At 33.5% G+C, this 14,818-nt stretch overlaps 1 protein-coding gene across 3 annotated transcripts in view; it reads right to left on the reverse strand.

Annotated features, from left to right (window-relative positions):
* Positions 1-14,818, reverse strand: part of SH3KBP1 (SH3 domain containing kinase binding protein 1) — a 130,185-nt gene that overhangs the window by 14,178 nt on the left and 101,189 nt on the right. For all 3 annotated transcript variants that reach the window (XM_063305155.1, XM_063305154.1, XM_063305156.1), the window contains 5 exons: positions 13,129-13,230; positions 11,078-11,129; positions 9,167-9,247; positions 7,841-8,003; positions 4,806-4,891 (listed from right to left, as the gene is read on the reverse strand). In XM_063305155.1, the coding sequence (XP_063161225.1) occupies positions 4,806-4,891; positions 7,841-8,003; positions 9,167-9,247; positions 11,078-11,129; positions 13,129-13,230 (484 nt within the window). The remainder of the gene's footprint in view (positions 1-4,805; positions 4,892-7,840; positions 8,004-9,166; positions 9,248-11,077; positions 11,130-13,128; positions 13,231-14,818) is intronic.

Consider the following 14,818-nt stretch of genomic DNA (forward strand, 5'->3'; position numbering starts at 1 on the left):
ATGTTTCCTGGCTAAGGAGGAGGGGAGGGAGCTGACTTTTTACCTACCAAGTTTCCAAATTCATAACGCTCTCTCTTTTTCAGAAGAATGCTAAATGCATGCTTAGAAAACAATCTAAAAACAGCTAAGAGCAAGTGGGGCAGGACTATGAGGTGACATGGAAAAGCTCCATCTCCCAGTCCCATCAACCTTTTTTACCAGGGTAGTTTTAAACATAAGTTTAGTGCTGTTCCAGAATAGCACTTTTTCAGAAAAGAGTGCTAAACCAATGGCACTTTCAACGTACAAGAACTAAACACTTACATAAAAATGGAATTAGGTTTACCAAATGGCTACACCTGCAGTTCAGCCCTCTGTCAAAGCTCGCCTCTTTGCCAAACCCAGCCCCAGCCCCAGCCCCATTAAGGAGAGAGATGGATGTGTGCTTTTCTTGACAGCTGGTGACATTTGGTGGGAAAGTGTCCTAACAGACAGGAAACACGCTGAGACAAGGAACTGGTCTCTAATGTTTATTGCTAGTACATAACAGGAATCCTAACAAACTGAAGAAGCGTGGGAAAAACCCAGCCATATAAACCCCAAAGGTTAAGGCGGTCCCGATCTGTGTCTCTTTGAATGGCTGACCAATTCCTCAGTGGTACGCATGCGCTTAACAGTCTGGATGGGAGCCCCCTGCTCGCCATCCTTACTCATGACAGAAAGCAAACAAAACTAGGGGAACTGACCAATCACTTCCTTTAACTTGACCTGTGCTGAAATTCTCTGGCCTTGTTCTTGAGGGCTCAGCCATTTATGCCAGCATTCTCTTCTGCCAACTCAAGGTCGGAGAGCTGCACATTAACAAAGCCATGAGGAAGAGCCCTAAATCAAGTATGATCACTAAGATATTCTTACATTCACTTTGCTTAGGATTAACATACTATAGCCTGATGTAAGATGTACAGGGTATTCTGCATTAATGTGTTTACCTTGAAATATGTATCTAAATTGTTATTTTAAATGCTTTTATATTTCAACAACGTTTAAAATAACAATTTAGATACATATTTGTTTAAAAAGAAAAGAAGATTGTAGTCACTCCTTCTAAAGGGTAAAACAGAAATAGAACATCCCCAACCAGAATTAGAACTCCAAATTAGAAATTTTAAGAAAATAACTCCAAATAACACAGCATTATTTAAAGATTTTTTTCTGCAAAAAGCTAACCAACTAAATGAAAATAACAAAGGGAAGAGGCAATATTGGTATAGATGAAAGTGCCAAATCTGACACTGGCTTCAAAAGCTATCTTTGTCCTAAGCAAACCAAATACAACTTTAAAACCAAAGGAGCATTTCCCTGTCCCTTGAAAATATAGCAGTGAAAAAAAGATTAACAAGTTATTTTTTTAAAAGCATAATGTGCTACTTTATTTTTTGAGATGTCATTTTATATAACAATCTTCTTTTTCAAGTTAACAACAACCACACTGTTCTCAAACTTAAAGCACAGAAAATAATAGGAATTAAAGGAAATAGGAACCAATTACAAAACTTAGCCTACAAAGTCTTGATTTGTATTTTTCTGTGCAAAGAGTTCCAGAAACAAGGGTGATTTGCAACGTTACAAAACACAGTCTAATCATTTCCACAAATGTTAATATGTAAAGTTGAAAAATTATGCCACCATGCTACCACAATTTTGAGCAGGGGCACTGCTGGCATACAAGGTGCCCTTTTGCAGAATTCTACCTAGTGTGTGCACTCACCCACCATTAATTTTTTTTTTTTAACTTTGCAACTGGCATACCCCTCATTCAGTGCCCTTGTGCAGTGTACATTTTGCATGCTGGGTTGCAATTTTTCCTTCTATAAAATAAATCCACTCTTAATATCCTGCTTGGCATTTGTTTAACCCATGTAATATTCATGCTCCTTCTTTGGAGATTAGGTCATATATTTAATGAGAGAATGACCTTTAAAATTGGCTCAATCTGCAAGGACATTCTCAATCAAATGAAATCGTTAGTAAGAAACCTGATGTTGTTATTATGGCTATAGTGTTTTTAAAATTATGTTCCCTGGCAATAATCCATTGGAATAACAGACATATGGGTTCTTATTTAAAAGGCTCCTACCAAAGGACAGAATCCTTGTAAGATCATTTGCTAGTACTCAAAATATTGCCAATGACTGTCTGTTAACTACTGCATTTGACTAAGTTGCAAATAGTTTAGTTATATTAGAAGATGGAATTACATTTTTATTAGCATAAAATTTGAGTTTTACTATTGTTAAGAAACAATGTTGTAATAAAGAAGTGCAATATTTTCAGAAGCATTGCACTGGCCAGTATGAAATGGCTCTGTTTACTAAACAATTATAACTACAACAAAGCAAACAAGAGGATGCCAAGAGAATGGAGCAGTAGATGCCATTCATTCTCTCTCTCGGAAAAAAGACAGGACAGACAGAAGGTGGAAAGCAGCCTTACCATCATCAAGTGAAGAAGAATTACCCATGATAAAGGGATGTAAATGGGGAAAGCTTGAAGAAATATGAGTGGAAAGAAAAAGAAAGGCACCACTGGAAATGTAGAGAAAAAGAAAAGAAAAAAAAAGTGTGAGGAGAAAAGGAACAGATCCATACATATACTTAACAATAGGACTAACAGTGCTTTTTCTCCCAAAGCTTTGTCCGTGTGAGTCATAGATAAAACAAAGAAAAAAGTCCCTTTGATATGATATGCACATTAAAAACAAACAATGCTCACAATCCAGCCTAGATGCCTTTCACTAATTCTTCTCTAATATAAATACCTGAAAGTCTTCATGCCAAGAAAATTACATTAAATAAATGCATCCTCTGGGTATTCATATGTGGCATGACAATATCTATATTCATTTGACATGTAAAGTATTTCCATAACCAAATGAACCTCACTTTTCTGGTTAGCATACTACAGTGCAATAATATTGCAATACTATACAATATACAGTGCAATACTATTCTCCATTTCCCTCTCTAAGAAATGAGCTAGTATAATGAAAATTTTGTTGCTTCACCATTGCTGAACTCTTGCATAAAGGAGGACTTCAGACTGCAGCTGAAGTCTCTTGGTATCACTGCCAAGTAACTTACCAAGACGGTGGTGAGAACATTTATCACCTCTCATATATTTCACATTTATCCCCTTTGCCCTCCATCTGCCCTCAAATCCACTCTAACATTACTCATAAATAATTTAATCTATTTTTGTATTTCTTTCCTCCATTTTCAGATGATTAACAATTTTAAACATTTTCTCTAGCATCTGTATCTTTAAAAATGGCTTTTATTTCTAAATCTTACCAAAATACAAAAATACTTTGAGCAACTTCACAGTATAAAAAGCAATGTTAATGTTTTAACTCTCTGTCATCATTATTCTCATTTACTGCTCTGACCTTCATTTATGTTAACTAAATATTGCAACTATAATTCTGATTCAAAGATGAGAAAACCATTAGGTTGCATGTTAGTATTCTGTGTTCTTCTCATTCGAAGCTAAAGTTCTCAAATCTGCTGCTTTATTTATTTATTTATTTGCTAACTAACTAACTAACTAACTAAATTTATACACCATCCATCGCACCATAAAAGTGACTCTGCTATATAGCCAATATTTATAAAGGGCAAGTCATTTGGAGGACATCAGTTCAAGGCTGGCTTATGGTTCATAACTGGCTTTTAAATATACTGAACTAGCATCTCATCTCATTTAAGAACTATTCTATTTCTGTCATCTAATCATTAGGAAAAGTCAGATTTTACCTGTTAATATAAAACCTCTTGTCTTCTTAGCTTTTTAAAAAAATTTGTTGAATATGAAAATATAATTATATAATACAAATTTTAAAAACATATACTGATGGCATTTTTTTTCCCATAAAGTAGGAAATACTACACATTTTTAAGAATAAATGAACCTAAACTCCTACACAGGGTAGCAAAAACCAGAATATTAAATAATATTAAAATATATAAACCTTTTTGTAATTTCATTTTCTGAAATCATTCCTTTTAAAAAGACATAGCTTATTATTTGAACCACTGTCTATCAAAACATATTATTAAAATTATTAAAAATATTACTCTAAAATAAGAAAGATTAATTACTGGCCTATATTAATTTTAACAATATGAGCTTCCTGAAGAAACCACATCATAAAAGTAACAGAGCAAGCTACCGGTGTTATGTAGTAATGCTTACAATTTAGGATACAAAGATTCTCCTCTTACAAAACCGTGTCTGCTGGAGCCCAGTTGTTATGGAACTGAGTGACTGAAGCAGATGATACTAGAGTATTTCCATGTGAAAATGACACTTGGTGTGCTAACAGATATGTGATCACAGCAGAACACTTCACACAGCGTAAGTGTACTATCTTTACAACTGTCCTTCTTAAGGACAGCAAATTTGTGAAAAAAATGTAAAAATGACAATTTGTTTTTAATTTTCTCAAGATAGGCAACATGGTTAAAATGCTTCACAAAGGCACCTTAATTTTGAAGCTGTTACAGAGCTCTACTACTTCTTTTGAAATAGCAACCATTTCAGGTAATTAAAAAAAAACTCTAAATTTTTAATAACTTAAATTACAAAATAGTATTCAGTTATGCAAAAGCTCACAGACATTTAAAATATTATGTACCAAATTATTTGTGTTTCATAGGAATATAAAAGTATACAATGACTTTATAACAGACATGCCTATTGATCAAAATTCAGAAATACTGTTTTGATTTAGCAACTTGGTCTTATATATAAAATGTATTTCAACTTACCAATGTCATTGCTTCTTTCTGTGGGTTCCTTTTCTAAGGTGCTGGACAAAGAACAGCTCGCTAAATCTACTTTTGGAATATCATTCCTGCAGTTACAAACGAGAGAGATGTTCATTTAAATTGCTTCGTGTCACACTTTTTAGCATGCATCTTTTGAACGGGGGAAAAAGAAGCAGTCTTCTGTGCCTGCTCCAGTGTCACAGCAAGCTGTCAGAGACAGCCATCTCTCATAAAACAGCATACTGCCTGGATTAACCTTATCTTGTTTCTCTTTAACACCTGTCAAAAGGACTATTTTAGACACACTAATATCCTAAACAATGTCTTAAATATTTACTGTGCCTTGATATTGAAGAAAATAACTTATCCATAATCTGAAAAATAATTTTAGCTTCTCTCAATCATCATTACCTGAAAGACAAAATATGCTGTAAACTCAACTGTAAAATATATGAGGTGTTCAGCTGCAACAAAATGGTTTCAATTTCAATTCAATTTATTACGATCATAGACCAGTACAAGCAGAGCGCTCAGTGAATGTATATAAATCTATCTTAATAGATAGTAAAAGAAATAAAATTTAAGACAAAATTAAAATACATTTATAAAACAACCTAACTAACATCTATGAGTGAGATCCAGGGTGCAGTCTATATTTAAATTATAAACACTAAAAGTATATAGGTATAACAACATCTAAAATTACAAACAACTGATAACATCTAAAGTTTAAATGAATTACAATTACACAGAATGCGTTTGGCTAGTGGAAAATTGGCCCATCAGGGTCCAGCGGATCTTCTGTGCTTAAATGGTTAAGCGCTCCCTAGTTCTTTTGCTACCTGTAGATCCTTTAGTATGATTTGTATTAGCACTGAGGGTTTGAATTACTAATACCTTTTCTGACTGTTTAAAATGGGCATTTTTTGCATTGTAGAAGTGGGTAGAATCAAAGGGAATACATCAGGTTTCCTTTAGTCCCTAGTGTCTGGGGGCTTCAACTCAGAAACAGCTAGGAATTGTGTTACATTTTTGATAAAGAAAAAGAACCATGGCATAATACATTGTAAGTTCTACTCCCAGACTAGGCAGAACTGATGGCTCTTTACTTCCAAAAAAATCAGCTCTTTAATAAAACATCCCCTGTGATGTTTGTTGAACAATCACATTTATCTCTGTAAATACTTTAATGATTATTCATGTCATTCTTTCTTAAAATATGTTTAGTCTCATTCTAGATTGTATGATATGGAATTTTTACTTTTTCCTTTAAGATAAAGATGCAGAATAATCCAGTGCATCTTCCACTAGATAGATATAATATTTATTTTGAGAACATGTCTTCTTTTGTAGTGTACTCTCATTCAAAGAATCATAGAATGTAATATTTGGAAGGGATGCTGGAGACCCACTCTCCCATCAGGAATCTAATGTTACAGCATTCCTGACAGATGGCCATCCAGCCTCTGTTTAAAATCCTCCAGCAGAGAGTCACCCTCTCTAGTAATGCAGATTGTTCCACTGTTGAACAGCTCCTACTGTTAGACTTCCTTTTCCATGATTCCAACTGAAATAATTTCAATATCCCATTGTGCCTTGTCTGGAATAACTCTGAACAATTCATATACTTGAAGACAGCTGTCACGTTTCCCTATAGTCTTCTCTAAACATATCCAGCACTTTGTAATTTTTTCCTTGCGGGCTGCTTATCATCTTGGCTGCTATTCTCTGGACATTGTCCAGTTTGTCAATGTCATTCCTAAAATGTGGTGACTTGAATTGGACTCAATAGTCTAGATTTGGTCTGCCCAATGTAAAATAAAGAACAAAGACTTCACTTTTGATTCAAAAACCTCTTAGGCTACCTTGTTTGTATTACTTAGTTAACTGTGCCTTTCAACAAGTATGACAAATGACATCCCCAGAGAATCTAATTTTTTTCATACTTAAAAGAATGAGGGCCTGTTCTTCCACACTTATATAGTACTCACAAGAACAAGACCAGTTTTTGTCTATGATAACTGAATACCCATAACCAAATCCTGACAAGGCAATTATTTCAGGCCTGACACTTTCCTTTTTGATAATAAGAAATAGCTAACTTAGCACTGACTTTATTTTTAAATGATACCAATATTGCCAGGTAATAATAGACATACCGAATTTTCATGGAGGCAGACAGAGCCTATTAGTTAAATAAGTAATTTCAGAAACCCTCTGGTAAACAGTAGATATAGTGATCATTATGTCATCATAATAAGGATATAGTGATCATTATGTCATCATCTCTATCAAACAGACCAAACAAATCAGAAGTTGCTTAGGAGACAGGCTCATATCCCATAACCAATCAGATTTGGTTATGTCAACATGTGACTTTAGCCTATATCCTGAAAGATTTTCAGCAATATGGAGAAATAGGTTTCTTTCACATAAACATTCCTATACATGGTTTTATAACTAAAATTGTTCTGTGCTATTAAAATATCTAAGTTGCTACAAAAGCTAAGCCACAGTCTTCTTATTTGATAATAGAAGATAATTATCATTATAAAATAAATGAAAATTATTTATGTGACAGATGGCAAAGTGCTATGATTCTGGCCATCTTTTTAACAAGGATTGTTAAAGATATTTATATAAATTATAAAATTATTTTATCTTTATTTAATTTTTTATTGCTTTTCCCAAAGGCAGGAATCTTGTAAGACCCCAAAAGGAACTAAGGATGCAATTCTATACTCCTTTATCAGTGTACTGGTTAAGGCATCAGGCTAGAAACTGGGAGATCGTGAGTTCTAGTCCTTCCTTAGGCACGAAGCCAGCTGGGTGACCTTGGGCCAGTCAGTCACTCTCAGCCCTAGGAAGGAGGCAATGGCAAACCACTTCCAAAAAACTTTGCCAAGAAAACTGCATGGACTAGTCTATGTAGTCACCAGGAATCAACACTGATTTGAAGGCACCTGAAAAAAAAAGTTGTTATCAAGTTGACAACAAATAATCATTAGTTAAAAACAAGTGATTATGTCAAATACCTTGTTTGAGTCAGAGGCACAACTGGTCTTTCTGGTCTTCTTGGTGGCAACGTACCAGGTCTGTTCAAAGAGTTTGTTTTTGGTGGTCGAGGTTTCTTGGGTGGTATAGCAGGAACAGAAGGCTTCTGTAAATCTAACACTTTTTGCTCTCTCTCTGGTCTTTCTTCAAATCAATTTTTCACCCAAAAGAATAGAGACATTTTTAAGCAGAATGGTTATATACAATAGCTACAATAACCAATAAAAGGAAAAAGAAAAAACTTGTAACTGTTTTACTGTGAAAGCAAATATATTATAGTTAGAGTCATTGAGAGTTGGATGTCATACAAGTTTTAATAAATTATTATTATTATTAACCAATTTGCATTTTACTTTATAGCTTAAAAAAACCAGAATTTATTTAATGCATGCTAAAAAATTTTCAAAGTTGTTATTTTCAACAATAATAAATATGAATCTTACTAAGTTGCTACTGTTAACTAATTTAAGAATATTATTAATGCAAAGGAATTCTTGAAATTTAACTGAAATTTATAAATAGTTCACATCCATTTTTCTTATATTCTAAGATATTAGAGAATTATTCTCAGCTAATATTTGAACTAGAACTTAATGACTGAATGAATTTAATGATTTAATGGACCAGCTGGGGGGAAGGGGTGTCTGTCAAGTCTGAATGCCTATTAAATTCAAATATAGGTTATTGACCTCATTTGCAATCTTAACTGATGTTTTATTCCATTTGCATAGTTAAATAATAAATGTAATTATTTGCATAAATTGATCCAATGATAATCAATTACATAATAATGCAAATGATGTCAATTGTCCAGAGTGCTTCAGAAGCAACAGCCTTTGCTTGCTTTTTGGGATGGAAATAAACTTTTTCTGGTTGCATCCAAGTTCTGTTGGATCACAATCTGGAGAATCAAAAGTTTTATACTGGAATAGCCTTGGATGTTCTCAAGTAGGGTTACTTATATTTCATCTAACATTTAATAACATGCAATTTTAATAACTTGCAAGAGAAACTCACAGAACCATACTTCATTGCTGATGCTTCTGCCACTGTTTTACAAGGAATCTTATAAGTGGGAAATTTTGGCCACAACAAAATTGGTGGCATAGGTGTCACAATCACAATTTAATTTCTACACGCTACAATATGGAATTCCATTATTCCTATTCCAGAAATTATCCGTAACAAAATCTTTCTACCAACTTTTCTGAGTCTCTGAACAAAAAGTTACCACTGACAATACGTTAAATCAACTTGTCTCTCAGCTGAAAGACTAAAATGGTTTCAAACAGAAGTAGTATTCTTACCTTTCTCTTCGGTTCGATGAGGAAGACATTCTGGCCTCTCAGGAGGTACCTTTTTAATCTCATGCTTTCTATCTGTAGTAGCTATCAAGAAACACAGTGTTAACCATTTAAAAAGAAGGCAATATTATTTTTTCCGCTTCACTAATTTAGTAGTTCTTCACACAATATGTAATAGACTGTTTCTCTATGGATCACACACATAAACCTGTTTTTACTTAGGAATATCAAACTGAAAAGACAATTCATAAAAATAGGGGAACTCAACTCAGATATATTTCTTTCCAAGAAAACATTACATAGAACTTAAGTAAACAAGGCAATAGCATCATCAAGGCTAATATATTTACTGTGGCTTAAACTCTGATAAACTTGGGTCCACTGTGTCAGATGCAGTAAGTATCAAATCAAGTGATTCGAAAATTTAAATTTTCAAGAAATGATTTACACTGCTATAGGACCATAATAGGAAAAGGAGATTCACTGCTTTGGTCTGCTTATATGACTGAGGATGATCCATCACAGTAATTCTTACTGGATGTCAGTCTCTGAGTGACTATTCAGCAATATTTCAGGATTGCCCAAGGTTTATTTTATCTTTATTGTAGCTGAAGCTAGGATAGCTATGATAACTGTGCCATGTTCATTCCCCATGTTGCAAATTGACTAATTTAATTTAATTTTTAAGTCACTGTCTTATTGCAGGAGCAAGAGAATGAAGCTGATAGAAGTCTGTGTAATTCCACAACTCAAAGATGAAGTGTAGCATCCTAAATGAGTATTTCCCGTGCTTATTAGGATACAGAAATGCCTTTCCAACTGCCTCTTCAAAACATCCTTCTGGGCAAATTTAGTGAATTCATTTGAATGTAGGAAATAAATTGCATGTGTTTATTTGCAAGTTTGGCTAAACTTTTAACTTACTCATAATTATGCATATAAAGTAAGATTCAAAATATGGAGAATGCTTTATTTACAGCTATTCCTCTAATTTTATTTTATTTTATTTGTTTTATTTTATTCACTCCCTTTTAACTCTGATACATGAAACATGTCTCAGGACTTTATTTTGCATTTCTTCTCTTTTATTCTTTGGGCTATGACCTGAAGTCATATGATAAATGAAGCATGCTGAATTTAACAACTTGAGTTCAGTGACAGAAGAGTTCAGTGATAGAGGAAAATGATAGAGGTTCAGTGACAGAAGAAAATCAGATAAGAAATATACAGATGAATGATTTAGCAAACAAAACTAAAAGGCGTGGAGGGGATATTATAGACGAAATTGCTATTTTGATAGAGTAACAATTACAACTTGCTTGAACAAAAAGCAGTAAATATATTATGTGCACTCTTACATTTTTTGAATAATTAAAATAGTGATCAGCTCACTTCATCATATATTTACCATTTCTAGTAACTGATAATTCTAAATGAAAATCTTAGGATGCAATCAACGTATTTAAAAAGCAAATGTCTTTAATTTCAATAACAGCTCTAAAAGCAATAGCTATCATTAGTGTGTTCCTTTAACTACAAGATGGCAAATGTATCATTGGCACAGAATAATTTAAACAGGACTCCTATTATTCAGTTGTAAGATTAAATTAAATTAATGGCAATGTATTAACATTATAAAAAATCAATACTTGTGTGGGAACAATAATTTCCACCTTCCTTAATTTGGTTAAATGGAACAAAATTCAATTTTGCACCTACCTATGCTCCTAATAAATGTAAAATTAGCATTTATTCACAGGTTCTCATTGATTCTCATTGATGAGCAGCTTCCAGAGCAGTTTACTGTACTTGCAAGTTAACCATTTAAAATGGCATATATATCTCAGAACTTGTAAAAGACACAAAATGAATTGTTGTCTATTTAAAGGTGTATTTATTGATGCTGTAAATTACCTGATCCTGGTTTGAAAGCAGGAGCTGAAGGAGGTGGAGGTTTTTTAGGTCTCTAAAGTAAAAGAAAATGAATAAATATAAGATTACTAACAAGGAAATAGTAAAAGAAGTAAAGGAAATACTTTTTTCCATTTGGATGTATCCAATGAGGCAATGTATTAATTATTAGTAAGGAAATATTAATAGTCCTCTCAGAAGTATAATTCACAAGAAATATACTACACAAAATATGCTTTTCTCCATTGCTATTTTAAGGAATAATGTCATTAGGATAATGTATGTATTATAATGCACTTATGAGAACTCTGCTTTCTTGATGGAAATAAATTAATTGTATACAGTGGAAACCCATTATCTGTCCTTGCTTTTTCTTTTAAAGCCAGACATTTTTTATCTAAAAAGGCCAGACTATAAAAGCCTTTCAAGAGTCCCCAGAAAGCTGAGTGAAAGGTGGCAGTTCACACCTGGCAGGCAAATGGCACTATAAAAACAGTGGATTTTAAATACAAATTTTAAACTGAAACTTTTGATTATATTATTTTAAAAATGCCAAAGTGCAAATTTTTCTTTTATAAAATTGTGTGTAATTGTTTGAAAACTTTAAAGCAATATGATAAAATTAATACTAGGAAATAAGCATACTTTAAAAGAAGCTGAAAAATTAGTTATATTGAAAATAATCTGATCCCCAATAGAACAGACATATTTTAATATCCTGCTGAAAACTAACGTCTATAGCGATGGAGTTCAACAATCAATACAGAAAAAGATCTGTCATGTGTTTTCACCAAACAGATGTCTACCAGTAATGGGAAATACAACAGTTGTCCAGGAGATGATTATAACATGAGAAGATTCATAATGGAGGAAGTAGTTTTTCAAATATCATGATGCCAAAATCCTCTATGATGAGATTCAGTCAATTGCTTATTGAGCAAGAGTGTTTCATCTGTATTAGTTTGAATACTTAGAATACTGTGTATTGTATTTGTAATTTATATTTTATGTTGTACATACCTATCTATCTGCACAATTAAAAAGACCAGATTATGAATATTGGCAAGGTAAAGTCACCTTGAAAAGTCAACGAGAGAAAAGGAAGACCTTGTGTCATAGTTTAATAAAACAATATCTTACTTTTTAGAAATTTCAGCTAAATTCATACTTCTTTAAACACAAGAAGTTTTGCCTGAAGTATAATTCTTTTTCCTGAACTGTCAAATTCAGGAAAATTACAGGAAAAATACATGTGTATGTGTGTGTGTGTATTTGTAAGTTTGACAATATGTCTTGCAAACAGAACTTGTCACCGTTAATATTTTAACACATGGAGTACTACAAGACACAAATTGTTCATATGCAGTATTTGAAGTTTCTTATATCTGTATGAAGATTGATTTCATTATCATAGTAGCAAGCTTTATAAAAGTACACATTAACATGTGAACTGCAAAGTGCATATAGTACATTTTTCATGTTCAGTTCCCAGGATCTCCAGATAGATCTGGAAACGAACTGTGCCTGCAATTTTGAAAAGTATTTGCCAATCAGAACCTATTTAAATGTAGTTCTTTAAATGCAGTTCTACTGATAACATCACATCACAAGTGTGGGAAGTGTAGTAATCAGCATGGCATCATGCACGATGATTCAAGTGTTCTATCTGCCACTTCAGTAATAATTCCACTCCAATAAAGATGATGTTGTTGTTAATCATATTTTGCTCTAATATTAATTGGACCAATATAGCAACTTCTTAAGCATTCAGCAAGTTTCCAGATATTCCTTCATATGAGACATTAGTTAAAGTAAAACCTGAGTTTTCAGAACTTGCTATCACTGGTTTTACCAGCTAAACGATTTTGAAAAAGTTGCATGATAGAAACTTGCCTCCACAGTTATTGCCATTAACTGAGAGTTTGAAAAATCTGAACTATTTATATGTTTTATTATTATTTATATTATTAAATATTGGGTTCAAAATGAAAGACAGTATTTGTAAATGTTGTAAAAGTTAATATGCTTTATAATAATAGGTAAGTTGCTCCTACCTCTTTTTCAAAATCAGGAAGTAATAGTTTTACAAAGTTATCAGGGAATACTCCTCTTCTACCATTAAGTTCACCTTCCCACCAGCCAGCATCAATGCAATCCTATGATACATGAAAGAGTATATGTTGAAAGACAATTATTTCATGAATCAAGATTCTTTTTCCTTGTGCACTATTTTTGTATAAATATTTTGACCTGAAAGTCATAGAACCTATTTCAGAAAGTGGGAATTTTCTCCACATGCACTGTGCAGCTTTTATAGATATATAAAATATCTTACTGCATGGACCCCCTTTCATTTTGTGAAACATTGGTTTATTACAAAATAAGGGAACCTACCAGTACAGAACCTAGCTGAAGAACTCTCATTGCCACTGATCTATTCATATAACTTGTAGCTCAAAGAGCTTGACAATAAACAATAAAACCTGTATATCAGCATACTATAAAAATATGATTATTTCAAAGGTGGAAAAGAGAATAGATGTCCAGATATCTGGGATTTTTAATAATTTGTTCTCCATCTACTGCCACCTTCTATCTTTCTCTGCCTCCTCTCCCAAAGTTTTAAGGTGGAGCTGACATATCTGATCTGCAGAACTATGAATGATCACTATATGGTGAAAATAAATATTGGAAACAATTCATTTGCTGCCATCTAATGGTTTGTTTGGATCTCTCCATCCTAGATGTGGTAGTCCAATTGGACAGTAAAAGTGAGTGCAGGCATAAGATTAACTTGGCTTATTGCAGTCAAAAACTACTTGATGGGACACAATCATCATCATCATTAACCACTTAACCACTACACCAAACTGGCTCTCTAAACAGAATTAAGTAAATTATTTCAGGCTGTAGCTCCAACCTAGTGAAAACTGGGATTTACTGACAGGTGTCTTGGTGGTTTGAAATAGATCAGCGATTCCTAATTACCCATCACTTGAAAATGACAACAAAATGACCCTTTCCCTCTCCCAGCCAAAATTTTATTGCTGAATTTAACAAGTGAAAAGGGAAGAAGAGACTAGTAATCAGGACTGGATTTATATGAATGAGTCCTCCATTCAATTCTGGCATTCAAAACAAAGTTGTAGGTTTAGAATTGTTTAAGTTCAAAGCGTATCATTTAATGTATAGTTCTCACTGGTGGATCTTGGAGATTTAGTTTTATTTTTGCTTTAAAAGTCAAACAGATCCTACTACATTAGAACATAAGCAGTGCCCGGCTGGATTGGAACCCCAGGCCCATCTAGCCAAGCAGCCTGTTCTCACTGTGGCTAACAACTGCCACAGGCTAGGAAGCTCACTATTCTCCCAGCAGATGGCCTTTAGAAGCAGTCACCCTTACATTAAGGTTAATGGCTAATGATCCCAAGACTTCCATGAATCGGTCCAAATCTTTTTTGAAGCCAGTCAGGCTGGTAGCCAGCATGACGTCTCATGGTAGCAATTCCTAAAATTAATTATGCATTGTGTAAAAAATATCCCTTTGTCCGTCCTGCTTCTTCCAGGATGCAAGTTCATTGAGTAACCTCTGGTTCTAGTATTCTGGGAAGGGAAAAATAGCTTTTCTTTGTCCACTTTATCAACACCATGCCTAATTTTGTATACCTCAATCACATCACCTCTCATTTTCCTCCTTTCTACTAAAAAGCCCCACACATTGCAATCTTTCCTCACAGGGAAGTT

The sequence above is a fragment of the Candoia aspera genome, chromosome 5 (genome assembly GCF_035149785.1).
Source record: "Candoia aspera isolate rCanAsp1 chromosome 5, rCanAsp1.hap2, whole genome shotgun sequence".
In the NCBI taxonomy this organism is placed as follows: Eukaryota; Metazoa; Chordata; class Lepidosauria; order Squamata; family Boidae; genus Candoia; species Candoia aspera.